Genomic DNA, 23,590 nt, shown 5'->3' on the forward strand with positions numbered 1-23,590 from the left:
TGAACTTGGCTACACACGGCCACCCGTAATGAGCTCGGGGGTCCCCGGACGGGAGCCACACCCCGCGACGAGCTGACCTCCCCTCGCTGGTCTGGGTAAGGAGCCCGCTGTCCTTTCCGCCCCTCTTCCGGCTCCTGGGCGCCCGCGGCTGGGGGACGGGGTAGCGGACGGAGCGACGACCCTCGCCTCTGCCCCTGAGCCCATGGTCGGGGCGTCGTGGGTGCTCCTCACACAAAAGAAAAGCCGAGCGCTCCCTACTCGGCTGACCTGACCCGGGGCTGCGGGGCGGGGTCGCGGCTGGAAGTGCTCGCTCTCCAGGGACTCCGCAGGCTGATCAGAGGCCGGGACGTCGGGGCCGCGCTCAAATCCGTGCGGCAGGAGGGAGCTGCAGCGCTTCCAGGGGCTTCCAAGGCCGGGGAGGGCCTCGATTTCCCATCACTCCCTTTTCTGGTCTCTTGCCCCCATTGCCAGGAGACTTTAATCGTCCCCAGGACTGCGGGAGGGGCCCCGCGCCCCCGCCTTCGGAGGAGCCCGAGCCGCAGGATGCGCGGGGACGCGCCACCGCCCTCCGCGCCCAGTTCCGCCGGCGCTTCCCCGGCGGCTCACGGGCGGTGACTCTCCCGGGCTTTTCCGCCCTTCTCGCTCCCGCCCAGCCGGGCGGTTCGGCGGCCGGTCCCCGGACCCCGCCGGGAGCTGCTCCTCTCACCCTCGCCACGGCGCGGACAATAAATTAATGAATCGCGCTTGAGTGGAGGGGGCGGCTTTCTTGCCTGGCTGGAGACGACCACAACCGACATGGGCTGTTTCTGCGCTGTTCCGGAAGAATTTTACTGCGAAGTTTTGCTCCTGGATGAATCCAAGTTAACTCTTACCACCCAGCAGCAGGGCATCAAGGTGGGTGCGGCCGGGAGCGCGTTCCGGGGGTTGGTGGCAGGGCGGGTGCGGGGGTCCATCGCTTTGAGGGCTGTCACCGGTGGGTTGAGGGCGGCGGCCGCGACTCTGCGCGGTGGGGAGGAGAGGCCGCTGTCCCCTGCGCGCAGGGAGAGGGTGGTCGTGCCAGGGTGAGTTAACTTTGAGTTCCTTCATAAAGCAAAGTTGTTTGTCGTTTCTAAGGTTACTCAGCACACTGGCTCCCAGCAGCACCCCAAAACTCTTCCCCAAACCGGTTTTCTCTAAAAGCCTCTGGGTGCCCCGCAGCTCTCAAAGAGGGGCAGAAATACCGGCTGCATCTCACCACAGTGTGGAAGGCATGGTTTCCCTCGGCTTTGTTGAAGGCGTTTTCCTTGACAGTGTTCAATTAGGGAAGTGAACTAGTTCGCTCGTTGAAACGCATTAATGGGTCATTGTGATTGTTTCGCGTGGGTTTGTAGTTGGGTAATGCTACGTTTGGACGGAAAATATTTTCCCTTTCTACAGCGACCTGGGTTTATCCTCCCATTTAAGTAAACATCTCTCAAAGCGACCCAGTAATAACTTTGCTCCTGTTTGTGGGTCATTAAAATGCAATCACTATATTAACCTAGAGAGCCCAAACAAAAAGGCAGCAGAGTTCGCGGAGATCCTCTTCCTTACATTGGATGAGAAGGTACTTCTGTTTGTAGTGACAACCTCACCGATGCGCCTGCGTGCTTGTTTTGCTCTTGCAACAATGTTAACTACCTAAAGGAGATCTAAATCCCGCGCGTTTTGTTGTTTTGTTTATCTTTCTCTTTCAGTTTTAAATCACTAAGGCATTTTAGATAAGGCAGCAGCCGAGTCTGGTGAAGGGAAACCGCCCCCCCTCCTCCCTCCCCCACCCCCATAGAGCTGGCTTTCTGAGAAATCGAGTTCAGGCTGCCAAGTATCCTCCTGGTCGCTTCATCTCAGAAGTTAATCATAATGGGGTAGGCCCTGGGCATTTCCTTCTGTGAATCAGTTTTTACATAGTTTTATGCACACTAGGATAACTATTCCTGGCTAAAAGTTTCAGCGTTGATGTTGCCATTCTTAGTGTACAGAATTCCAGTTTCATAGGTGTAATTCTTTTGCAGGAGAAAGGAGCAAAAATAATCAGTTAAAGCTACAAGATTGTTAACCCTTTCCTTTAGGAGGTTGTTTTGAATATTATTTCCCCAGTAATTATAATGAGCAAAATTCAGTTCGATTCTCATATGGTATTTCCTTTCAAGACCAATAAAATAGACTCTTTTGAGGGAGGGTGTACATTTTGTATTTTTAACTTTTCTTTATGTTCCAAAATATTTCTCCTCTCACCCGCCCAATGAAATCAGGAAAATATTATAACTTACAAGATGGTGTAACATTCTTTGGTGTACTGTATGAATAAAATAGGCAAAAATCACAAAAACATCCTAAATTCTAGATAATATATAGATTCTTTGTGGCGTCAAGATAGAAACAATTAGAAAAAGGTAACTGATGATCAGATACTAAGACAATAAAGAAATCTTTTTGAAGTGCAAAGTCTAAGTTATCTGGAGTCTAAAGTCATCTGGAATGTGAGCTTCCTATTTAATCATGAAAGTCGTGCCTGTCAGCTGTAGAGCGTGTACTTTATTCTGTCAAGAGAGCAGCCAGGACTTGGGATCAAGTGGAATAATTTTGGCAAAGAAACATGAATCAAAAACCCTGATCCGTAATTATTTTTTATAATCCAATGGTGCTTATCTTGTTTTACAAATGGGCTGAAAATTGGTGAGTGATTCAAAGGCAACAGCAACTATGTAATACTGTTATTTTGGATATGGGCCATATAACTAAACAATAATTTAAGCAGGCTTTTGTTGGAAATAATCATTTAACAACAGGCTTGGCCTCTGTCCTTGTCACAAAAGCATGCCCCAATTATTTTGATGGCCATGTGTGTAACACAGATGTTGTCTGCTAAAGCTAACCACATTATCTTCTATGCTACCTTAAAAGTGTATGTGTTAAACACCTACCTGCCCTTGGCGTGTACTAAATTAAATATATTTGCATATTTATAAATGGTATGTATAAAAAAAACTTGCATGTAGATGGTATTTAAACATTGGATGAACATGTTTATGTTCTGTACATACTTGACATTTTAAAAAACTTTTTCCTAACCTTCGTGTATTATGGTGCATAGGTACAATTGATGTATATTGCATTAATTACTTAAAATTAACTCCTACTTTAGTTTGTAAATGAAAAAGTAAACAGTTACTTCAAAGTTAATAGCCAGTAGCTACCATTATGGTGTTTTTCCTTGAGATAGTATACTTAGTAATTTTGATTACCACTAATTAAAGTGAAAATTAAGCAGGCAACATCAGTTAGCCTACTTTTCTCTAAAATTAACTAGAAAAATCTCTATTTTTCAAAAGCATTTCCTTACATTTATTTTGTGATTACCCTTTTTCCTATTCTGTCTTAGATGAAGATGGCTAATTTTGCATTAAAATTATGCACACATTTCATCTCTTAGTAGAAATAATTTTACTGATTCCTAAATGGTTACTTGAGAATTTGCTTGTATTATTGTTAAAATAATGCACTGTGAATTTGAAAAGATTAATTATAGCAAGTTAAGGTGGAAGAAGTATGAGAATCTTGGTAAACATTTTTTCTGTGTATCATTTTGAAAAACACTCTTTGGATTTGTTTAAGCACCATATTACAAATAGAAAAGTTAGTTTTGAAGTGATTTTTCTTCAACTTAGATAAAAGTTGGAGATGTTGGAAAAAAAATTAATGTGTCACCGTGAAAAGTGTTTCAGCCTGAAGACAACAGTTACTCATCTTATATGGTAAGATGAATATCGTTTAAATGGAAAATAATTTTCTGTTAAAAAAATACCAGAAAAATAAAACACAGTAGTATCATTGTATCCCTGTTAATGTTACGGAGGTATTTGCCTTTTTTACTTGCTTTAGGGACAACCTTACCTTGATAGCAGAAAGTCTTATTCATGCAGTTCACAGTTTGAACCTTATCCGAGATTTAAAAACTCAAGTTTGTACAAGCTGAAAGTTGTTGGTTGTGTGTTGAGCCCTACAATAGCTTTTAGCCGTTTGTCTTTTGCTGCTATCTCTGTTGTTTATTCAAGTAAGGATTTTTGCTATGGTTGGTCTCAGTTGTTTGAGTAATGTTTGTTCTGGGAAACTTTTGTTGTGTCCTTTCTAGTTCTCTGTGCTGAGGGAGGTAGATAACTTTCTTTTTGTTCTCTTAGCAAAACTTGAATGTGGCTCAGACTACTTTTCTAGGTTTTCATTTGGTTAGCAAAACATTTTCAGGAAAACAAAAGTCACAAGATTTGGTTATAAATTTCTCAAAATTGCTGCTACCAATATGAAATAGATTAGTATTTTCATTTTGGCAAGACTTTAATCCTCTGAGTAGTGTGATGAATGTTTAGGTGCTCATTTTTCCCTATGAGTATTGACTAAACTAATGAAACCAATATGACAGTAAGATGAAAATTCCATTGACTTCTTTTAAATGGCTTTGTTAAGGTGTACCATACATTTCGCCCAGTTAAAGTGTATAGTTCATCCATTAACTACTAAATAATGTTACTTCCCAATCATCCTGAGATTCCTGAGGGAATACTGTGAGTCAGTTTTGATGCTTTTGGTCAGAAATTTCCTAATAAGCTAGAAAAACAATCATAAGTCAAGGGCTTAAATTTTATGCATCTCACTTACCAAAAATTACAATTTTCATTCAATTTGGACTAATAAATAAAATATCCCAGAAGATTGGGAAAAAATGAAAAGCAATAGTTTCACAAATTATATTAAAGTTTGTATGTGAATACTCATATCTTTTGGTATCAGCCACTTAAGGTACAGAGTCAGGAACCATATAAACGTAGGTAGAAGCAAGTAATCACACGCCAATGTAAGATTCCCTGTGGGTCTTGATTGGGTAGTAAATTAGATGTGACTGGGCTGGAAAGTGTCTCTCCTACATACTACATCCAGTTTTCTAAAATTCAAAAGTGATAACCAAGTTGTGGCCGCATAAGATGAACTGTGTATAAATAGCCCCTCAATTTTACAAGAAGTCTTTTTCTTGAAAAAAAAATTATTAAAAATACCTTCCATCATCCATGACTTGAATGTGATTTAATAACTGTTTAAGGGGGAAAGCATTGTTTGTTACCTCCAACAGCTTATGGCTATCCCTGCCTAGGTGCTTCTGGTGTTCTTGGTTGATAGTGAACTACAGTTTTTGCAGTCCAGTTACTGTATGTGTTCTTGAATTCTATATTGGTAAGCTTGAACTACCTTGAACTCCCTGTGGGAGTTTATCCTGTCCCTTATAGGATACTTAGCAGCATTCCCTGCCTCCTCTCACCAGATGTGTGGCATCTCTTTTCCAATAATGACAACCAAAAATGTCCCCGGATGTTGCCAGATGTTCCCTGATGGGCATAATCACCCTCCGTTGAGAACCACTCTCATAGAGGATAGCAGCTTCCTTTGTTCTTATGTCTTTGTTGCACAGTTTCAACATTGAATGCAGGTAACTTTTAGATGCCTTCTATTTTTTCTTTTTTCCCCCTCTCTTTTGGAATGGTGAGTTGTTTACCCTCATATTCAGTGAAAACAATGTGGTATCTTTATCTTGCTTCATATTCAAGTATCTTTACACTTGCTTCATATCTTTATACACAGAACAATACCTGCAGTGATTAAAAGCACAGGCTCTAAAGTCAGATTACCTGGGTTTAAATTTTGGCACCACTAATTACTTACTGCTGAGTCTTTTCTGAGTTTCAGTTTCCCCATCTGTAAAATGAAGAGAAATGATGTACAGTATTCACCTTCTACATTCATGCTGTCTTGCACGTGATAAGCACCCAGCAAATTTTAACTTTATTCTACCTTTGCTCTTCTCCTTGTCGTAGTTGCTCATTCCTTCCTAGAGATAAAGTCCAAGCTTCATTGTTTGACTTAGCAGCCTACCTGATCTAGCCCTGCCAGTCCAAGTGACTTGCCCTCTAGGTATGCAGAAACTGCTCACAGTTTCCCAAATATTCCAGGTTGTTTTGAGACTTTATGCATGAGATTCCTGCTGATTGGTGTACCATTTTGTTTTTCCCTAAACACATCCTTATCTGAACCATCCCTGAATCAAGTGTCCCATCTGCTAGGCAGCCTTCACTTCTGCCTGACCAAGCAGAGGTAGGTGCCTATTTGTGCCTCACATGTCCCTGTTACAGCATCTGTCACATGGCATGCATTATTTCTGGACACATCTGTCTCCTCCAGCAGCCTGTGAGCCCCTACCTGTGATCCCCAGGAGTCAGAGCTGTATACTTCATGTAGTAGATGCTTATTAAATATAATTTGATAGAAGAATGAGTGGAGTGTTACAGCTGGAATAGGCTGTATTGAAAATCTTCTAGATAATGGAATTTCTTTGCCATTTTATTTTTACTAGAAAAGACCCTAGAATAAAGTGAATCTCACTGTGAAAAATCTGTTGTCCAGATACTCTAATTTTTGTGTTGATAATGGGTAGAAAATGAGATGGTGCAGTGGACTGAATGCATGCAGTACACTGAAAAGCTGACTAACAGCTATTTCAGAAAATATGAATCACACCATTTTGTATTTTGTAAGTACCAAGTCTTTCTCTTTTAAATTTAATGCTCCCCTTCCAACCTGAGTCTTTCGGAAGAAGAGCATATTTCCCAAATGGAAAATAGATCCTCATACTTTAGTGACTTTTCTTCCTTGTCTCCCATTCTTGAAACTGTCTGAGAACCGTATCGGTTGGTTTCACAGTGGGGGTTTATGCCATTGTGAACCAGCACTGTAATTTTTAATCTTGCTGAAGCACCTGTGTTACTCTTGAAGCTGTATAAACCTAATCTGACACTGCTCTAAGGCTTAGTGGAAAAGATGGCGTAAATACGTTAAATGTTGGGTTTTTATGAAAAAATTATATTTTTCATTCTGATGCAAAGTGTGTTTGTCTGCAGGCCCGTTGTAAACATGGCAAGTCAGAGATCAAACTGGCTGCATCTGCGGCTCCTGCCTCTCTGAGATTGACTGCTTTGGTTCAGCTTTATCTCTGACAATTTTAATCACATCTGAAGCTCCTGCATATTGCTCCTGGTCATCCTGCTTTGGGTTGTGATGACTAACCACCATTTGTTTCTGCACCATAAGTTTTGTTTCCACGTTTCATATGTTAAGATTAAACAGGCACCTGTTATCACATGTCCTGGGCATAGACTCAGTGTGCTAAATTCAGGAACCAGTCAGTTTACTTTGTGACTCAAAAACCTTGTAAGTACAATTTAGAGTGTCTATACTATTCTAAAAAATGTGGATTGCATTCCTGTGTCCTCTGAGCCATGCATGTATTTCCTGTGTTCTTTTTTAAGTGAAATAGTCATTATATCTTAATGCTGCCTATTATGAATCCCTTTCTCTGTAACTACACACTGTTGCAAAGAGATTCATCAAGGTCTGGAATAGTTCCTCCGGAGGCTGTCCTAATAATCGCTGAAGACATAAAGGGCCCTGCAGCCCTTCCAAAATGTGTGAGAAGTTTGTTTTCCAGCACATGATATTGACATGCCAAGAGGAAGTTAGAACAAGAGAGATGGGGACAGGCAAGGAAAACGGAGAAGTGCTGAGCGATAGCTCACACAGACAATAACCAAAAGGTCAGTTGGCAAAGGAGGAATTGGTGGACCGAGACTGCAGAGGGAACCATGTGCTGCAGTGTATTGTTTAGGAACGACACCTTCTGAGCCCTTGGGAAAGCGCATTTAGTAATGCGGAGTCCTCAGCTTGAGGAGGACTATGTTTCAGCGGTTGGTTAGAAAGTGCTTTGTTTAGAGAACAGTGGGGGGCATGAGCGGGGGTCGGTTGCTGAGCTACCCCACAGAGACTATTTGAGTTGTTAAATCACTCAGGTCCCACCTTGACCTTCATCAGACCTGTGTTTGAGAAGCAGGCTTGGAACCTCTGCTGCCTTAATTGCGACTTGTCAAAATTGGTTTTTCTCCGCCATCCTCACTGCTCCTGACTTAGTTTGGCCCTTTCACCTGGGCCAGCCTCCTCATGGGAGTGCTGTATGGTCACCATCAGTCTTTCCCCTCCCTGCTCCGTGTCCTGTGTTCAATCAAATCCTCGTTTGCCATGTAATTACTGGCTTTGTGATTGCACAAGTGATTTTTTTTTTTGCCAGCCCCAGTTTCCTTATCTGTAAGCTGAGGGGCATGATATCTGCCTCATAGGATGACTGTGAGAATTCGAGGAAAGAATTTTAGGTACATAGGATAAAAGGTGCTCAATAAATGATAGCTATTGGTATGTATGATATATTATTTGCAAATATATTTATTTTTGAATTTCAGTTTGGGATATCAAATCTCTGCCACCCCTGCCTAAGGTGGCACAGGTTCTCTGAGGGGTATGAGTGGTTGTTAGAAGTGGGAGAGCAGTGGTGGTTTGATATTCATATATATTTGTCAGATCTGTCTGTAGGAGAAATAGTATCATGTTCCAGTGGTGCATCTACTCACATTGCCTCAACCACCACTAGAATGCTGAAACTCCACATCTGTACCTGTAGTCCCAACTTCCTTATTTTCTGGATTCTGATCGCTTACTAGATTCTGCACTAGATGCCTAAGCCAGCCATCACTACCCTCCGCCAGACCTGCTTATCTTCCTGTGTTTCCAAGTTTGATGAATGATCTCACACTCTATCAGTAAAGACGCTTTGGTCACCAGTTATGGAGATCCCATTGCAAACTGCTTGAACATGAGGAAGTTTATTAGCTCACCTATCAGGGAATCCAGGGGCAAGGAAAGGAGGTTCAGGGCGGGTCAGTGACATCAAGGTCCCAGCTTCTCTCGTTTCATCCTTGCTCTGCTATCTTGCAGTCAGTGCCATCCTCAGGCTGTAGCAATGGCCAAATTCTAGAGATGAAGAGGTGATATTTGTATATGGCAATATGTAGGATAGTAATAGAGACAGTCTTTTCTAGGAGAAAGGTTTTCTCCTGAAGTCCTCCAGCAGACTTCCCTTGAGTCTTTTAGCTAGAATGAGTTTCATGGCCATTCTTGGGCGATAAGGGCAATGGGATCACCTGTAGAATAAAGGGTCTTCCCTGAAGCTGGGTGGGAGTGGGGTCAGTTTCCCTGAGGCCAGTGGCTACATGGGGGAGGGGCTCAGGAAGGAAGGAGGAGAGTTGTGGGTGCTGTTGTCACCATCAGTGTCCACTCTACCTCTTGGGTCAGGATCCTTAAGTTTCCACATCTTTCCAGGTCTTGGAATTCCCACCTCCTAAACATCTTTCAAATTGTTTCTTTTCCCCTGTTTTCATTGCTGCTGCACTAATTCAGCCCCTTCTCAGTTCTCAATTGGACAATTTGCAGGGCTTCCTCATCCCTGCAAGGCCCCTGCTTCCAGCATTAACCACCTGCATCTAGAGTGGTCTTTGTTGCCTCCTGCCTAGAATACCTTAACGTCTAGTCAGCCTCTGTGTTTGGGTTAAATTCTTAGCTGCGAGTGGCAGTCATTTTCAAGTCCCAACCTCCTTTCTATTCTTTCTCCCACCGTCTCCTCTTACTTGTCTGATACTCTAGCCAGACGGAGCTGCTTCCTAGTCTCTGAATTCTCCACATTCTCTCTCACCTTTTTCTGTGTGTAGAAAGCCCCACCCACCTCCTTTTGTTTGAGTATATGATACATCAGCTCTCATCAAGCAGAGTTCTGCCTAGGTTTCACTTTTTTGTGAACACTTCTCCTTGGTGGGGAGCTGGAGAGGCCCTCTTCTGACCCTAATCCAGACTGCATTTCATTGCAGTAGTTTCTGTACTTTCCTGGCCACCTCGACCTGGGAGGAATACAGTGAGGTGAAGAGGGCATAGGCTTTTGTCATAGACAAATCTGGCTTCGAGTCTCCCTTCTGTTGGTTAGTGCTGTGAACATGGCCAAATCACTTACCCTCTTTGAGTTGGCTTTCTCATCAGTAATAAGGGTAAGGCTCTCCATCTTATCCTGGGATGCTATACATGAAACCCTTCGCTCCTTTCCCGGTGAGTGGTAGCAGCTGTTAGTAGGGATGGAAAGCCTTGAGGGAGAGAACTAGGTTTTTTTTTATGGGATTCTCAGTCAAGCCGAGTTCCTAAAGAGTAGTAGGCATCAATGAATAAGTGTTGAATTAATCTGAATAAGAAAAAATATCTTTACATTGACATAATCTGAGAAAGAGAAGGCATCTCTCTCTTTTCCATTTTCTGGGTGTTCTAGGTATAACTGCTTGACTCCTCAATTTCTTATTTAATTTTTAAAAACTGCTTTATTGAGATATAAATTGTATACTGTACAACGTACCCATTTAAATTGTCCAATTTAGTGGGTTTTCATATATTTATGGAATTGTGCAACCATCACCGCAATCAATTTTATAAGATTTTCATCCCTGCAGAAAGAAACTGAAAACCACTCTTCGCTTCCTTCCAGCCTTCCATCCCCTACCCCCACCACTGTGTAACCACTAATCTTTCTGTCTCTATAGTTTTATGTATTCTGGACATTTCATATAAAAGGGTTCGTATGATATGTAGTCTTTTGTGACTGTTTTCCTTCACTTGGAATAGTGTTTTCAAGATTCATTCACAATGTAGCACATATCAGTACTTTGTCATTTTATTGCTGAATAATATTCCATTGTATGGATGTACTATATTTTATTCTTTCATCAGTCGATGGGTCTTTTGGGTTCTTTACACTGTTTGGCTGTTACAAATAATATTGCTATGAAGAATCATGTACAAGTTTTTGTATAGACGTATGTTCTCATTTAATTTAATAATGCTTTAATTTCTCTTGTGTATATACCTAAGAGTGGAATTGCTGGGTCATAAAGTTTAACAGTTTGAGGAGCTTCCAAACTGTTTTCCACCATGACTTCATCATTATATATAAGGGTTCTAATTTCTCCACATTTTCACCAGCACTTGTTATAAATCTGTCTTTTTTTTATTATTATCATCCTATTGGGTGTGAAGTAGCATCTCATTGTGTTCATTTGCATTTTTCTCTTGTGACTAATGATGTTGAGCATCTTTTCTTGTGCTTATTGGCCTTTTTTTTTTTTTTTTTTTTTTTTTTTTGAAATGGAGTCTCACCATGTTGCCCAGGATTGTTTGAAGTCCTGGCCTCAACTGATTCTCCCAAAGTGGGATTACGGGCGTGAGCCACTGCACCTGGCCATGTTGGTCATTTGTATATCTTTTTTGGAGAAGTGTCTATTTACATTGTTTGCCAGTTTTCAAAACTGGTTTATCTTTTTGAGTATAAGAATTTAAAAATTCTGAATGCAAGTTCCTTATCAGATGTTTAATTTGCAAATATTTTCTCCCATTTGGGTCATCTTTATACTTTCTGAAGGGTTCCTTATATACCCACAAATTTTTGATTTTGATGAAGTCCGGTTTATCTATATTTTTTCCTTTGTTGCTTGTGCTTTTGGCGTCATATCTGAGAAACCATTGCCTAACCTAAGGCTTGAAGGTTTACTCTTATGTTTGCTTTTAAGATTTATAATAGCCTTAAGTCTTACATTTAGGTCTATGACCCATTCTTCATTTGCACATGTCTCAGCACCATTTGTTAAAAAGACTGTTTTTTTCCATTGAATTGTCTTGGCACCCTTATAAAAAAATCAATTAAGAATACATGTGAGGAGTTATCTCTGGGCTCTCAATTCTATCCCACTGATCTGCATGACTATCTTTATGCATCTTGTTTATTTTTACTAGTTCCTTGGTAAGGTAGATGTGGGTAATTCAACAGAGAAAACATTCCTAGTTAAAAACATGTAATGTTTTGAGAAAAATTTCCTGTAAACTTCCTGAAGCAACGACACTGTATATTTTGCCCACTGTTAAATCTTCAAGAACCTAAAAGAATGCCAGGCACATGGTGGTGCTCAGTAAATATTTGTCAAAAGACTGATTGAAGGATTGTTTTAGTCCTGCTGCTGCTATTGCTTTTGTAACTTAAAACTGTGCTTGAATATTTAGATTTCCAAAACTTTTCTCTATAAGCTCCGAGTGTTGTTTATTTATGTTCTGTTAAGGATTTGCCTTTGGTTCTTGTAGGATTTTTCTGTAAATCACTTGGTGGAAGATTGGAAAAAAGGGTATTTGCATAGGTTTTATGAATAATTTTTTGGTAGGTTTGACAGGTGAAGATGTTAATGTCATTTAAATATACATGGATTTTCATCTATTATCTTGAAACATATTTAGCAGGTATTAGAGTGCAATGTGTGCTGCTTTCCTCACAGGAAATAATGTAGACAGCTGGAAGACTGCTTCTGAACACACACACCCTTCCCACCTCCATGACTTCCTTTCAACCTTGAACTTTGGGGATTTCTAGCAGGATTGTAGGTTAAGGCCTTTGGAGCAGCTGTGGCTTTGTAGAATTGAACTACAATCCTCTATGACTGAGGGAAATCGTAGCAAATCTTAGTGCTATCAAAACTGGCATACTATAAGCTTTACAGTCTTTTCTGGATTGCACATTTTAAGTCAGTAGTATTCAAACACTTGAAAAATCCCAGTAAATGTGTGGGCTACTGCTCCCTTTGTCAAGAGAATGTCAAGTATTCAGAATCTAGATAATGTGGTAGCTTCGCAAAAGCTTTCACACGAACTCGTTTCTGCTCGTCGTTGCTTTTTCCTGTCAGCCACTCATGCTTTTGCCTAGTAGTTCTACTGTCTGAGCCTGTGCACCAAAGCTGCATGCAGTCCCATATCATCAGTTAATTCAGCCCCACGATGCTACCTAAAATGCAGCAGACAGCCAGGGCGAGAGTGTGGAAGAGCTGACATAATTACAACAGACTGGATTTCAGTTATGATGGAAAGTTAGACCTGACATGCACATTTGGAGTCATCTAATCCAGCCCACACTTTCTACAGGGGAGGGAACAGAGACTTAGCACATGGGCCTAGACTCTTCTCTCTGGTTTTTCTCTTGGTTTTTTTTTTTTGATGCTCACTCACTCCATCTTTGCAGCATAGAAGGGAAGAACTGAGAACTGGTTATAGAGGCAGAAGTCAGAATTTACTGAACATCATGTAGATTTCACTGCCAATCCTATCACCTCCCATACTCCTAACTGCCCCCCTTCCCTTCTCCCCAGCCCCAGCCTTTAAATTAAGCCATCTCAGGCCTCTGGTCTGTTCTTGTTACCTTAGCATTTGGATTTGTAGAACTCTTCCTGGTTAGGTTCTGAGAGAGAGTGTGTCTTCTGTTCGAGGGAAGCTTTAAAAAAATTATATAAGAGATGGCTTGCGTGGAATTTCTTTTCAGAATGATACTTATTGCATTGCATTTTAATTTTTGATATTAGAGCTTATGTCACTGAGTGTTTCCTTGGTCTTTATTTTGTAAAGGCTTTTCCCTGAATTCTTAAAGCTCCATGCTGCATATCTCTCCAGGAAATAAAATTAAAAACTGATTAGTGAGCCTTCTTATTGCCTGAGGAAGGGTGCAGAGAAGAAAGCAGAAAGGTAAAATTGCTCTTTCTTTGAAAGGTTTCAGATGGACCAATCATCAGGAGGCTAATAGATCTTTTCCCTTGATAATGATTATTTTGTGCTTCTGCTGCTGTTTACATGGGCGCTTGGAGGATGTGCAAATTTTCCAGAATTCCTTAGGGATCCTGCTTCTTTTTCTTTCAGACATTGTTTTTACATGATGTTTTCCAGCAGTTATTTGAAGATAAATAGGTTTTGAGTGTGAGGGTATATTGGGGTCTGGACCGATGCTATATGACCATAATTGTGGATTTGGATTTGTGAACTCAATTCTAGAAGAATATATTCAGAGCTTATTATGTACCTAGCAGCATCCAGGATTTCTGGTGGGGATAACGAAATAAAGGGAGGACTCTTGCCTGTAGGAGTTTAACTGTTAGGTGGAGAGACATTTACTTATAAAACAACAGAGATAATATGAGACAATTTATAAACAAGTATTGAGTCATGTGGTAGAGATTCTTAAGAGGTACAGAAATTCTTGTAAGAAATTGTTTCTTATATGCCAAGGTGAGGTTAATCAGGAAAGGTATTTTAGAAAAGGTGAATACAGGTTGAACTGTGCGTTATCTGAAACCTCGTGGCTGGTTGTGTTTCAGGATCTAAAATATTTCAGATTCTAGGGTGGTAATATAGTGTATGTATTATGTAGCATCCCCAATCACCTCTGGGGAGGCACCTCATAAAACAAGCACATAAATTGGATATTCACAAAAGTAGAGACTATAAGTATCCTTATACTAGTTTATAACAAATTTTGCTCCTGCAATATCTATTGCTGTGTGGCAAATTCTGGACAAAACTTAGCAGCTTTAAAAGAACCAGTATTTATCGTCAACAATTTCTGTGGATCAGGCATCCAGGAGCCATTTGTTGGAGGATTCTGGTTCCAGGTCTCTCATGAGGTTGCACTCAATCTGTGGCTGAGGTATCAGTCATCTGGAGATGGTGGATATGGGCAGCCCTCGGTTCCTCACTGGCTTTCAACAGAAAGCCATCCTCACCATGTGGGCTGCTCCATAGACTTTGCAATATTGCAGCTGACCTCCCTCCATGGAAAGTGACCTGAGAGAATGTGAGAGAATGCGAGCTCAAGATGGAAGCCACAGTCTTTTATAACATCCTGTCGTTTCTGCTGTAGTTTTTTGGTCACACCACTCAGTGTGAGAGAGGACTAAACAAGGGTATGAAAACAAGGGCTTCCTTGAAGCCATCTTGAAGACAGACTACATAGTCCTCAGATGAGTTTTTGGATTTTAGATTTGGAGAAGAGATTTGGCCTCCTGAAAGTGAGGCCTTGTGAGGATGGACTGTGTCTCTGAAGGCCATGCAGGATGGAGAGGTAGCATGAAGTGAGTTTCGTGGAGGAAGATGGGGAATCTGGGGAATGCTCGAACTAGCAGTCCCTCCTGTGCACCAGGCACTGTACTTGATGCAGGGGGTGAAGAGGTGAATTAGATCGCTTTTAACCATCTGGAACTTAAATCTAGAGTTATGCTTTGAGAAATAATCAGCTTGATGAAAATACTTTTCATTGAGTGTCTACAATAAGAAAGAAAAAGTCTATGTAGTGGAAGAAGGAGAGAATATAGACTCCGAATATCTGGATTCTGCTTCCAGCTCCTTCATTTCCTAGCTTGGAGAAGTCACTTAATGTTTTGCAGTCATAATTTATCCATTTATAAAGTTAAACTGATGCTAATATTATCCCATTAATATGACAAGTATTGGGAGGCTTAAGGGAGATAATGTTTGAAAAAATTTACAAAATGTTAAGGTGCCATAGACTTTTAAAAATCATTAGCTTGTGGCTCCATCATTTACTCACTATTGGCAAGTTATTTAACTCTGTGCCTGAGTTTTGTCATCAGTGAAATGAGAATAATAATACTATCTGCTTCACAGGTTGTTGGGAGAGTTGAATTAAATAGTACATGTAAGGGCTTAGAATAGTGCCTAGCACATGATAACATGGTAAATGCCAAATGTGTGTTAGCTGCCATTATTATATAGTCATATAATGCCATGCCTCATGAGAGATGATATAGTTAGATAGTGCTGTGCCTTATAGGAGGTGAAATCACGACTTAGAATGTCCTTAGACATAGGTTCTAAACAATGAAGCAAGGGGCAGTTTTTCTTAGAAGGCTTTTTAATGTTTACATTTGCATTTGCTGGTTAGAAAACGGATTTATTGTGTTGAACAGAGCTTACTTTGAAAACAACAACCAGCTTTCTCTTTTTTTTTCTTCTTCCTCCTTGTTTGATGTCAACCTTCATGTACAGCTTTTCAAATTTTTGGAGGTCATAGCTGAAAATAACTCCTTTGTATTTCCAGTAGAATAGTTAAAAATGAACTGGTCGGCTTGCCTGCCCAAGCATAAAGAGGTACATTTAATTTACATAGCCTTGTTCACTTGATGAAGATGTGTTTCAAAAATGAAGCTTAGGCCTCACGCAGTACCTTACACCTGTGATCCCAGCACTTTGGGAGGCCGAGGTGGGAGAATCATTTAAGCCCAGGACTTTGAGACCAGGTTGGACAACACAGTGAGACCCCTGTCTCTACAAAATAAAAGTAATTAGCCAGCATGGTGGTGTGAGCCCGTAGTCCTAGCTACTCTGTAGGCTGAGGTGGGAGCATTGCTTGAATCCAGGAGTTAGAGGTTGCAGTAAGCTCCACCGCACTCCAGGCTGGGTGACAGAGTGAGACCGTCTCTAAAGAAAAAAAGGCAAGCTTAGATTTGACATATAATTAGTAAATTATATGTCAAAAAGGAGACTTACAGTTCTTCTGTTAATTTCAGTGATGAAGACATTAAGTTAATTATGATTTAGCCTTTATAAGACTCTGACTTGCCTTTTTTTTTTTTTTTTTTGCTGAGGATTATGAGAACCTTGATAAATCATTATTTCCTAAAAATCTTTGTTCAACAAACCGAGAAGAACTTTCTCCTAGACTGCCTTTAATCCATTACATGCATTGGGAGAGCAGGTTGTGACAGTGTCATAGAAACAGACACAGATTCCCAGAGAACAGCTATAAAGGAAACCAGACTCCGGGTTGACAGTGGATCACTCCCCTTATGGCACAGACTTTCTTTGTGAATGGGGGTGAAAAAACTAGAGGCTCCTTGTATGTTTTCAGGTTAAAAATCTTTGTTTTTTTTTCCTACTTAAAAATGCTGAGGGTTTTTGTGTGTGTGAGCTAGAGGGAGAAAAATAAGTGGCCTGTCGTTTAAATACCATATTAATATTTGGATCAGTTGTGTTTAAGAGTAAACATATGACTAACTGCTTTCTAGGAAGCCTTAATCTTCCTTTTAAATATTGTTTCAAAAGATGAGCAGTATTTTCTTGATGAGCATACATTTTCTTGAAGTATGAAAATTGAGGTACTGAAAACAGGTGTGTATTCAAGAAGATGTGCCTTGCTTTACCAAAAAAATGTACTTTTGAAAAGTTTTGCTGTAAACTGATTCATGTTTTGAAATGCTTCCCATCTGGTGTCATAGAAAAGTTGAAAAGGAGGCAAGGATTTTTTTTCTCCCCAGGGGAGGGGTGGTGATTTTATGTGATAAATGTCTGTGGTGCCGAGTCTTCCATGTACTTTTCCCCATGCTTTTTCTTTTTCTTTTTCTTTTTTTTTAAGGTCCATGCTAATCTCTGTATATTCCAATTTTAGTATATGTGCCGCTGAAGCAAGCACTCCCATGCTTTTTTACTTGCTGCAGTAACTGGTGAGTTGACCAAAGTCATGTTCCTAACAAAGGCTGCTGTGGTTTTCAGCACAAAGTGAAAGACAGGCATTCCTCTGTTTTGGTTTTACTGGCTGTATTAGTCTGTTCTTGCATTGCTGACTGGATTAAAAAAAAAAAAAAAAAAGAGGTTTAATTGGCTCATAGTTCTGCAGGCTGTACAGGAAGCATGGCTAGGGGGCCTCGGGAAACTTACAGTCGTGGTGGAAGGTGAGGGGGAAGCAGGCACATTCTACATGGCTGGACCAGGAGGAAAAGGAGGAGGTGCTATACACTTTTAAACAACCAGTGAGAACTCATTCACTGTCATGAGATAGCAAGGGAGAAATTTGCCACCAAGATCCAATTACCTCCCACCAGGCCCTTCCTCCAACACTGGGGATTACAATTCAAGATGAGATTTGGGCGGGGACGCAAATCCAAACCACGTCACTGGTATATGTTTTTACCTTCATCTGCAAGTGACTAATTTATTGCTTTCCACCTAACGTGTTGGGGTTACAAAGTGACAACAAAATGCACCATTTCCCCCTGTGTTTAATACATTTTGCTGCTGTAAGTAGAATTCATGGCTTATTAGACATGCCAACTTGCTAGTTTTCTAATCATACTCAACCAACAATGATTAGTAAAAATTGCTTAGGCTGGCTAGTGTATCTTGAGGTCTTACTGCATGCACCTGTCATTGGCTCTCATGTTGTCTAATCTCGTCTCCATGGAAGAGTCATTGACACTAGTTGGGTCAATTCAGCTGCATTTCTTGGGTTACATTGTGTTTGATTTCTGTTGTAGGAGGAAAAAGGGTGAGAGTCAATAAAGATAAAATTACTTGGAAATAGCTATAATTTTTTATAATACTTACCAATAGATTTTATACTTCTTAAATTAAGACATTTGGGTGGAGAATAAAGCATATACAATCCATATACATATTTACATATTTGCTGTCACATGATTCTGGTATTTTTGGTGTATCCGTTCACATGGGTAACATTTTAAAAAATTCTTTAAAATTAATGAGAGAACATTGAGAATTAGTTTCCTCTTATGCAGGAACTCTTAGTTCTTCACTGAGTAAAGGATGACGAAAGAATTCCTTAGATCCTGAGTAGTGAATACGTTAAATGCATGTTTGATGCAAGTGTTTGATGATTAGGATAAATGGCCAAGCTTTTTTCTAGCTCTGAAGGTCTGCTGGATGTGTCTAAGGTGGCTGTGGTGATGGGCTAGTTTTCAAGCCTGGAGGTGGTGTCTGTGGTTTACCTAGTCTGGAGTCACAATCAACTTTTTATTACTCACGTTCTGCAGATTACTGTGACTTTTTCAGTTCCTCTCATAGATAGGGGACAGATAGGGGCCAGGAAAATCAGTGAAATTTCCTTTTTTCAACAATGGATGCTTGTTTGGTAGGGAAAGAAGAGTGAAGCTGTTTGTTCTTTCTTGGACTCATGAGTATTTTGATTTTTTAATGACTCATTTTTTGGAACTTCTAATTTTCTTCATTAGGGCTACTTTATAGAGTAAGACCATATATAGTTAAAAGTTATCCAGAAGGAAAAGGGAGCCAGTCAGTTCCATGGAAGTTTTAACAGTACTTGCATCCAGATATTTTGTGTCTCCATGTGATGTCTAAACACCCAGTGGTGTTTGGTAAATGTTAATACCTTTGCCTTCTTGACACTAGTCAGGCTGTTGTGGGGGATACAAAATAAACATACATTAAATTAGAACAACAAAATTGATAGAGTTTGGATGTTTGTCCTTACACAAATCTCATGTTGGATTGTACTCCCCAACACTGGAGGTGGGGTCTGGTGGGAGGTGTTTGGGTCATAGGGTTGGATCCCTCATGGCTTGGTCCTGTCTTTGCATTAGTGAATGAGTTCTTGCAAGATCTGATCATTTAAAAGTGTGTGGCACCTCCCCCTGACACTCTTTCTTTCTTGCTCCTGTTCCCACCATGTGACCTGCCTGCTCCCCCTTTGCCTTCCACCATGAGTAAAAGCTCTCTGAGGCCTCCCCAGAAGCCAAGCAGATGCTTCGCCATGCTTGTACAGCCTGTAGAACTGTAAGGTAATGAAACCTCTTTTCTTTATAAATGACCCAGTGATATGGTTTGGCTCTGTGTCCCTACCCAAATCTCACCTTGAATTGTAATCCCTGCTGTTGTGGGAGGGACCTGGTAGGAGGTGATTGAATCATGGGGGCGGTTTTCCCCATGCTGTTCTCATGCTAGTGAGTGAGTTCTCAGGAGATCTGATGATTTAAGAGTGTTTGGCAGTTCTTTCCACCCCCCTCTCTCTTTCCTACCACCTTGTATAGAAGGCGCCTGCTTCTCCTTCACCTTCGGCCATGGTCTTAAGTTTCCTGAGGTCTCCCCAGCCATGTGGAACTGTGAGTTAATTAAACCTCTTTCTTTCATAAATTACCCAGTCTCAAGTAGTTCTTTATAGCAGTGTGAAAATGGACTAATATACCCAGTCTCAGGTATTTCTTTATAGCAGTGCAAGAACGGCCTAACACATAAATGTAATCTAGGGCTGGTAGTGTGATATTGAACCAGTGGGAGACATGAGGGGCTCATGGAGAAGTGTCTTGAATTTGACTTTGAAGGATTAGTCAAAGGGGGTGAAGGGATGCCCACTGGAGCTCCTAGGTCAGTGGGCTGCTGGCTGAGCCCAGAGGCAAAGAGGAGTATCAGCTTGCATACATTTGGTGTTACTAGGTAGGTGAAGGGCCTGAAGCCATTAAGGGGATTTAAGACCTGATGTGTGATAGGTCACAGCAGAGAAGAACCCTGGTGGTATTTAAGGAAATTAAGCTGGCAGTTACCACCTGCAGGCTGGATTAGAGCTTTGGGGAGGGAATCCGGAGTCTGAGAAAGTGTTATGTGTGGTGATGAGAGCTGGAATTCAGCGTGGAAGTGGAGTAGAGAAAAAAAGATAGTGAGGATGTTTTGGATAGTCATTCTTTAAACAGATATATTTTGAGAACCTTCCAGGTGCCAGGCAGTGGGCTGGGCCCTGGATGCAGCCATGAAGCCAGCTGACACACTGCCTCCCAGTGTGGAACTTACAACTTAGTGGGGCACCTGGATGGTGATTACACAGGTCTGGGAGGAAACGGTTGTGGTGACATGAGAGTATACAACAGGGGAATCTGATTGAATGGCAGGGGAGCCTTCCTGAGAATGGGATGTTTGGGCTGAATGGGGGTGACAGGAGGCAGAAGTTCAAGGCAGAGGGAGCAACCTTTGCAAAGGTCCTGAGGCAGAAACAGAAAGAACCCAGTATGGCTGGGGTGTAAGGAGGAGAAAGGAAAGAGCTGGTGATATGTGACCATCATAGCAGGGGAGGGTGTACTGAGAGGAATATTGGTGGAAAGTGGATAGTTTAGATGGTTTGATTTTGGTGACGGTGATGGATTCACCACTCCGCACGTTGGTCTCACAGTGTACATTTACTGGATGAATACCTCTTTTTAACATGGGGCTAACCTCTCATTTCTCTGGCTCTAATTAAGATGTTAATGTCATACTTTTTTTTTTTTTTTACGATAGACTCCCGTTAGCTTCTTTCAGAAAACATCCTGGCAGTGAAAGAAAGGTCTTTAAGGTCCTGGACATGTCACCTTGAAGCCCATATACATTTTACTCAGAGCCTATGAACTCGAATAAGATTGGCAATCTTATTTTGTTAATACTCACAGGGGCTAGTTGATCTGATACCTGAGTCTATAGCAAAGACAGGCTGGGAGGACCTCAGGTGAAAGAAAGAAAACCCACCTTCTAGGCTGGGCATGGTGGTTCACGCCTGTAATCCCAGCACTTTGGGACGCCGAGATAGGCGGATCACTTGAGCTCAGGAGTTTGAGACCAGCCTGGGCAACATGACAAAACACCGTCACTACTAAAAATACAAAAAATTAGCAAGTGTGGTGGTGCATGCCTGTAGTCCCAGCTACTTGGAAGGCTGAGGCATGAGAATCACTTGAACCCGGGAGGCAGAGGTTGCAGTGAGACGAGATAGTGCCACTGCACTCCAGCCTGGGCGATAGAGTGAGACTGTCTCAAAAACAAAGAAACAAACAAAAAAAACCCCACATTCTAAAGAAGCATTTATTTTGGGGCTGTTTATTGTGGAGGCTGGTAGTGCTTCACTCTTACTAACTGCTGAGGATAGAGATTTGGTAGGCCTAGAAAAAAGAAAGGAAAATCCTAAAAAAGAAGAAATTCCCCTTGAGTTTTCTGACATTGGAAAAAGTTTTTTTTATATATATTGAATGATTATTGTTACACAGTGAATGGGTTGGACTAAGTAATTTCTAAGACTACCTTCCATCTCGAAAGCTGTGTGATCCTGTTCCTGTCTACATGCTGTGCTTTGGCCAGCTTGTTTTATCCATCATTGTATGAACATGCTGTGTGCATTTCTTAGCTTAATGGCTTAGCTTACGATTGTCTCCAGCCTGAGTACCGTAGAAGGGAGATTTCTGGATCTAAATGCATGGAGATTTTTAAAACTTTTGATATGTAGGGCCAGATGTTTTCTAGGCAGGCTGCACTGTAGAATAATGGTTAATGGTTAGCTTTTTGAGCTAGGAAAACTGCAGCCAAATCCTTGACCTGCCACTTACTAGCTGTGTGATTGAGGATTTACTTAGTCCCTGACTCCCTTCATTTTTTCGTATAAAAAATGGGGAATAATAATCATATAGGGTTTTTATGAAGATTAACTGAGAATGTACTCTAATTGCTATTTTATAATCCTCGATTTCCATGAGCATAGAATATTAGCGTATAAAATATCCTGGTGAAATTGACAAAGAAAATGTAAAGTTTTATTTATATTTTTTGATCACTGTTGAGGTTGAGTATTTTTTCATGTGTATGGGTTATGTTCATTTTTAAAAAATTTTTTTTCAGAATTACTACTTTATTATAGTAGTGGTCTCTTCTCTAAATTTATATGCATATTGCATCTGCCACTCACTTTACATGTACTTGATGTTCTGCACAGCATCAAACACAGCACTAAGAATGCACAGTTTGGTGCTCAGTAGATACTGTGTAGATTTTTAAGACATAATACATGTATAATATGAAGGCTATTTTGCTATGGTAAAAATCATTGTTTCTGTTCTTAGATCAAGTCTATGAATTCTTTATAAAATTAGTATTTTTACTTTTCAGATAAACTCTCAAAGTTGTTTCCTTCGGAATTCTTATGAAAAATCAGCTGGAGGTCATTATCTTAAGTGAACTAACTCAGAAACAGAAAACCAAATACTTCATTTTCTCACTTATAAGTGGGAGCTAAACAATGGGTACATATAGTCATAAAGATGGAAATAACAGACATTGGGGACTCCAAAAGAGGGAAGCGTAGAAAGGGGGTGAGGCCTGATAAATTACCTATTGGGTATAATGTTCAGTATTTGGATAACGGGCAGACTAGAAGCCCAGTTCCCATAAGTATGCAATATACCCATGAATCAAACATGCACATGTACCTACTGAATCTAAAATAAAATAATATTTTACAAAGAAAAGAAAAATCATATTACTTGCACCATGTTGGTCGTTGCAGCTTAAAAGTATACGCATACATTTCTTGATACTTCTCCTTTCAGAAAGTGAAAGCTAATTCACCTGCTCTTGAGTATAGCTGGACTTACTGCTTTAGTGACTAGACTATACAAGGCACTGTGGTGTCTCTGTCTGTTTCTGTCTCTCTCTCTCTCTCTCTCTCATCACCTTGCTAAGTGGAAAGCCAGCTGACCTGTGGTGAGGCCTCTGTGGTGAGGAACTGAGAGTTCTTGCCAATAGCCAGGTGCCTGGACCACTTTGGAATTTGACCCTTCATTGGACTGCAGCCCTGGCTGATACTCTGACCATAACCTCGCAAGAGACCACGAGCCAGAACCACTCAGCTTGATGTAGATGCTCCTGGAGTTCTGACTCTCGGATGCTATGTGAGATAGATGTTTGTTGTTTTAAGCCATTACGTTTTGGGGTAATTTGTTATACAGCAGTAGTGCCATATAATTGTCCTCCAGTGCCTAATAGATGTGTGAATTCGTTTAAAACTGAAGTAAAAACTCAATATGACATAGTCTAAAACTGAGTATGTATCTGGAGGAAACTGCATATTGAAGCAATATGGATAAAGCCTTTGTATAAAAGTGAAATGGTTTTCTTTTTCTTTTTTTTAATATTTTTAAAATTATACTTCAAGTTCTTGGGTACATGAGCACAATGTGCACGTTTGTTACAT

The 23,590-nt window shown here is 40.8% G+C and overlaps 1 protein-coding gene across 5 annotated transcripts in view; it reads left to right on the forward strand.

The window, feature by feature from the left end:
- The first annotated feature begins 251 nt into the window (after positions 1–251).
- The window catches only part of EPB41L4A (erythrocyte membrane protein band 4.1 like 4A), a 253,790-nt gene continuing 230,451 nt past the window's right edge, over positions 252–23,590 (forward strand). For 4 of the 5 annotated variants that reach the window (XR_009214065.1, XM_032156674.2, XM_058440622.1 and 1 more), the window contains exon 1: positions 252–894. Coding sequence is in view for 4 of the 5 variants with exons in the window: in XM_032156674.2 (XP_032012565.1) it covers positions 796–894 (99 nt within the window). In the remaining variant the exon portion in view is untranslated. The remainder of the gene's footprint in view (positions 895–23,590) is intronic. The other variant, XM_058440623.1, reaches the window with a different exon arrangement.

Source organism: Hylobates moloch, unplaced genomic scaffold (assembly GCF_009828535.3).
Source record: "Hylobates moloch isolate HMO894 unplaced genomic scaffold, HMol_V3 SCAFFOLD_6, whole genome shotgun sequence".
NCBI lineage: Eukaryota > Metazoa > Chordata > Mammalia > Primates > Hylobatidae > Hylobates > Hylobates moloch.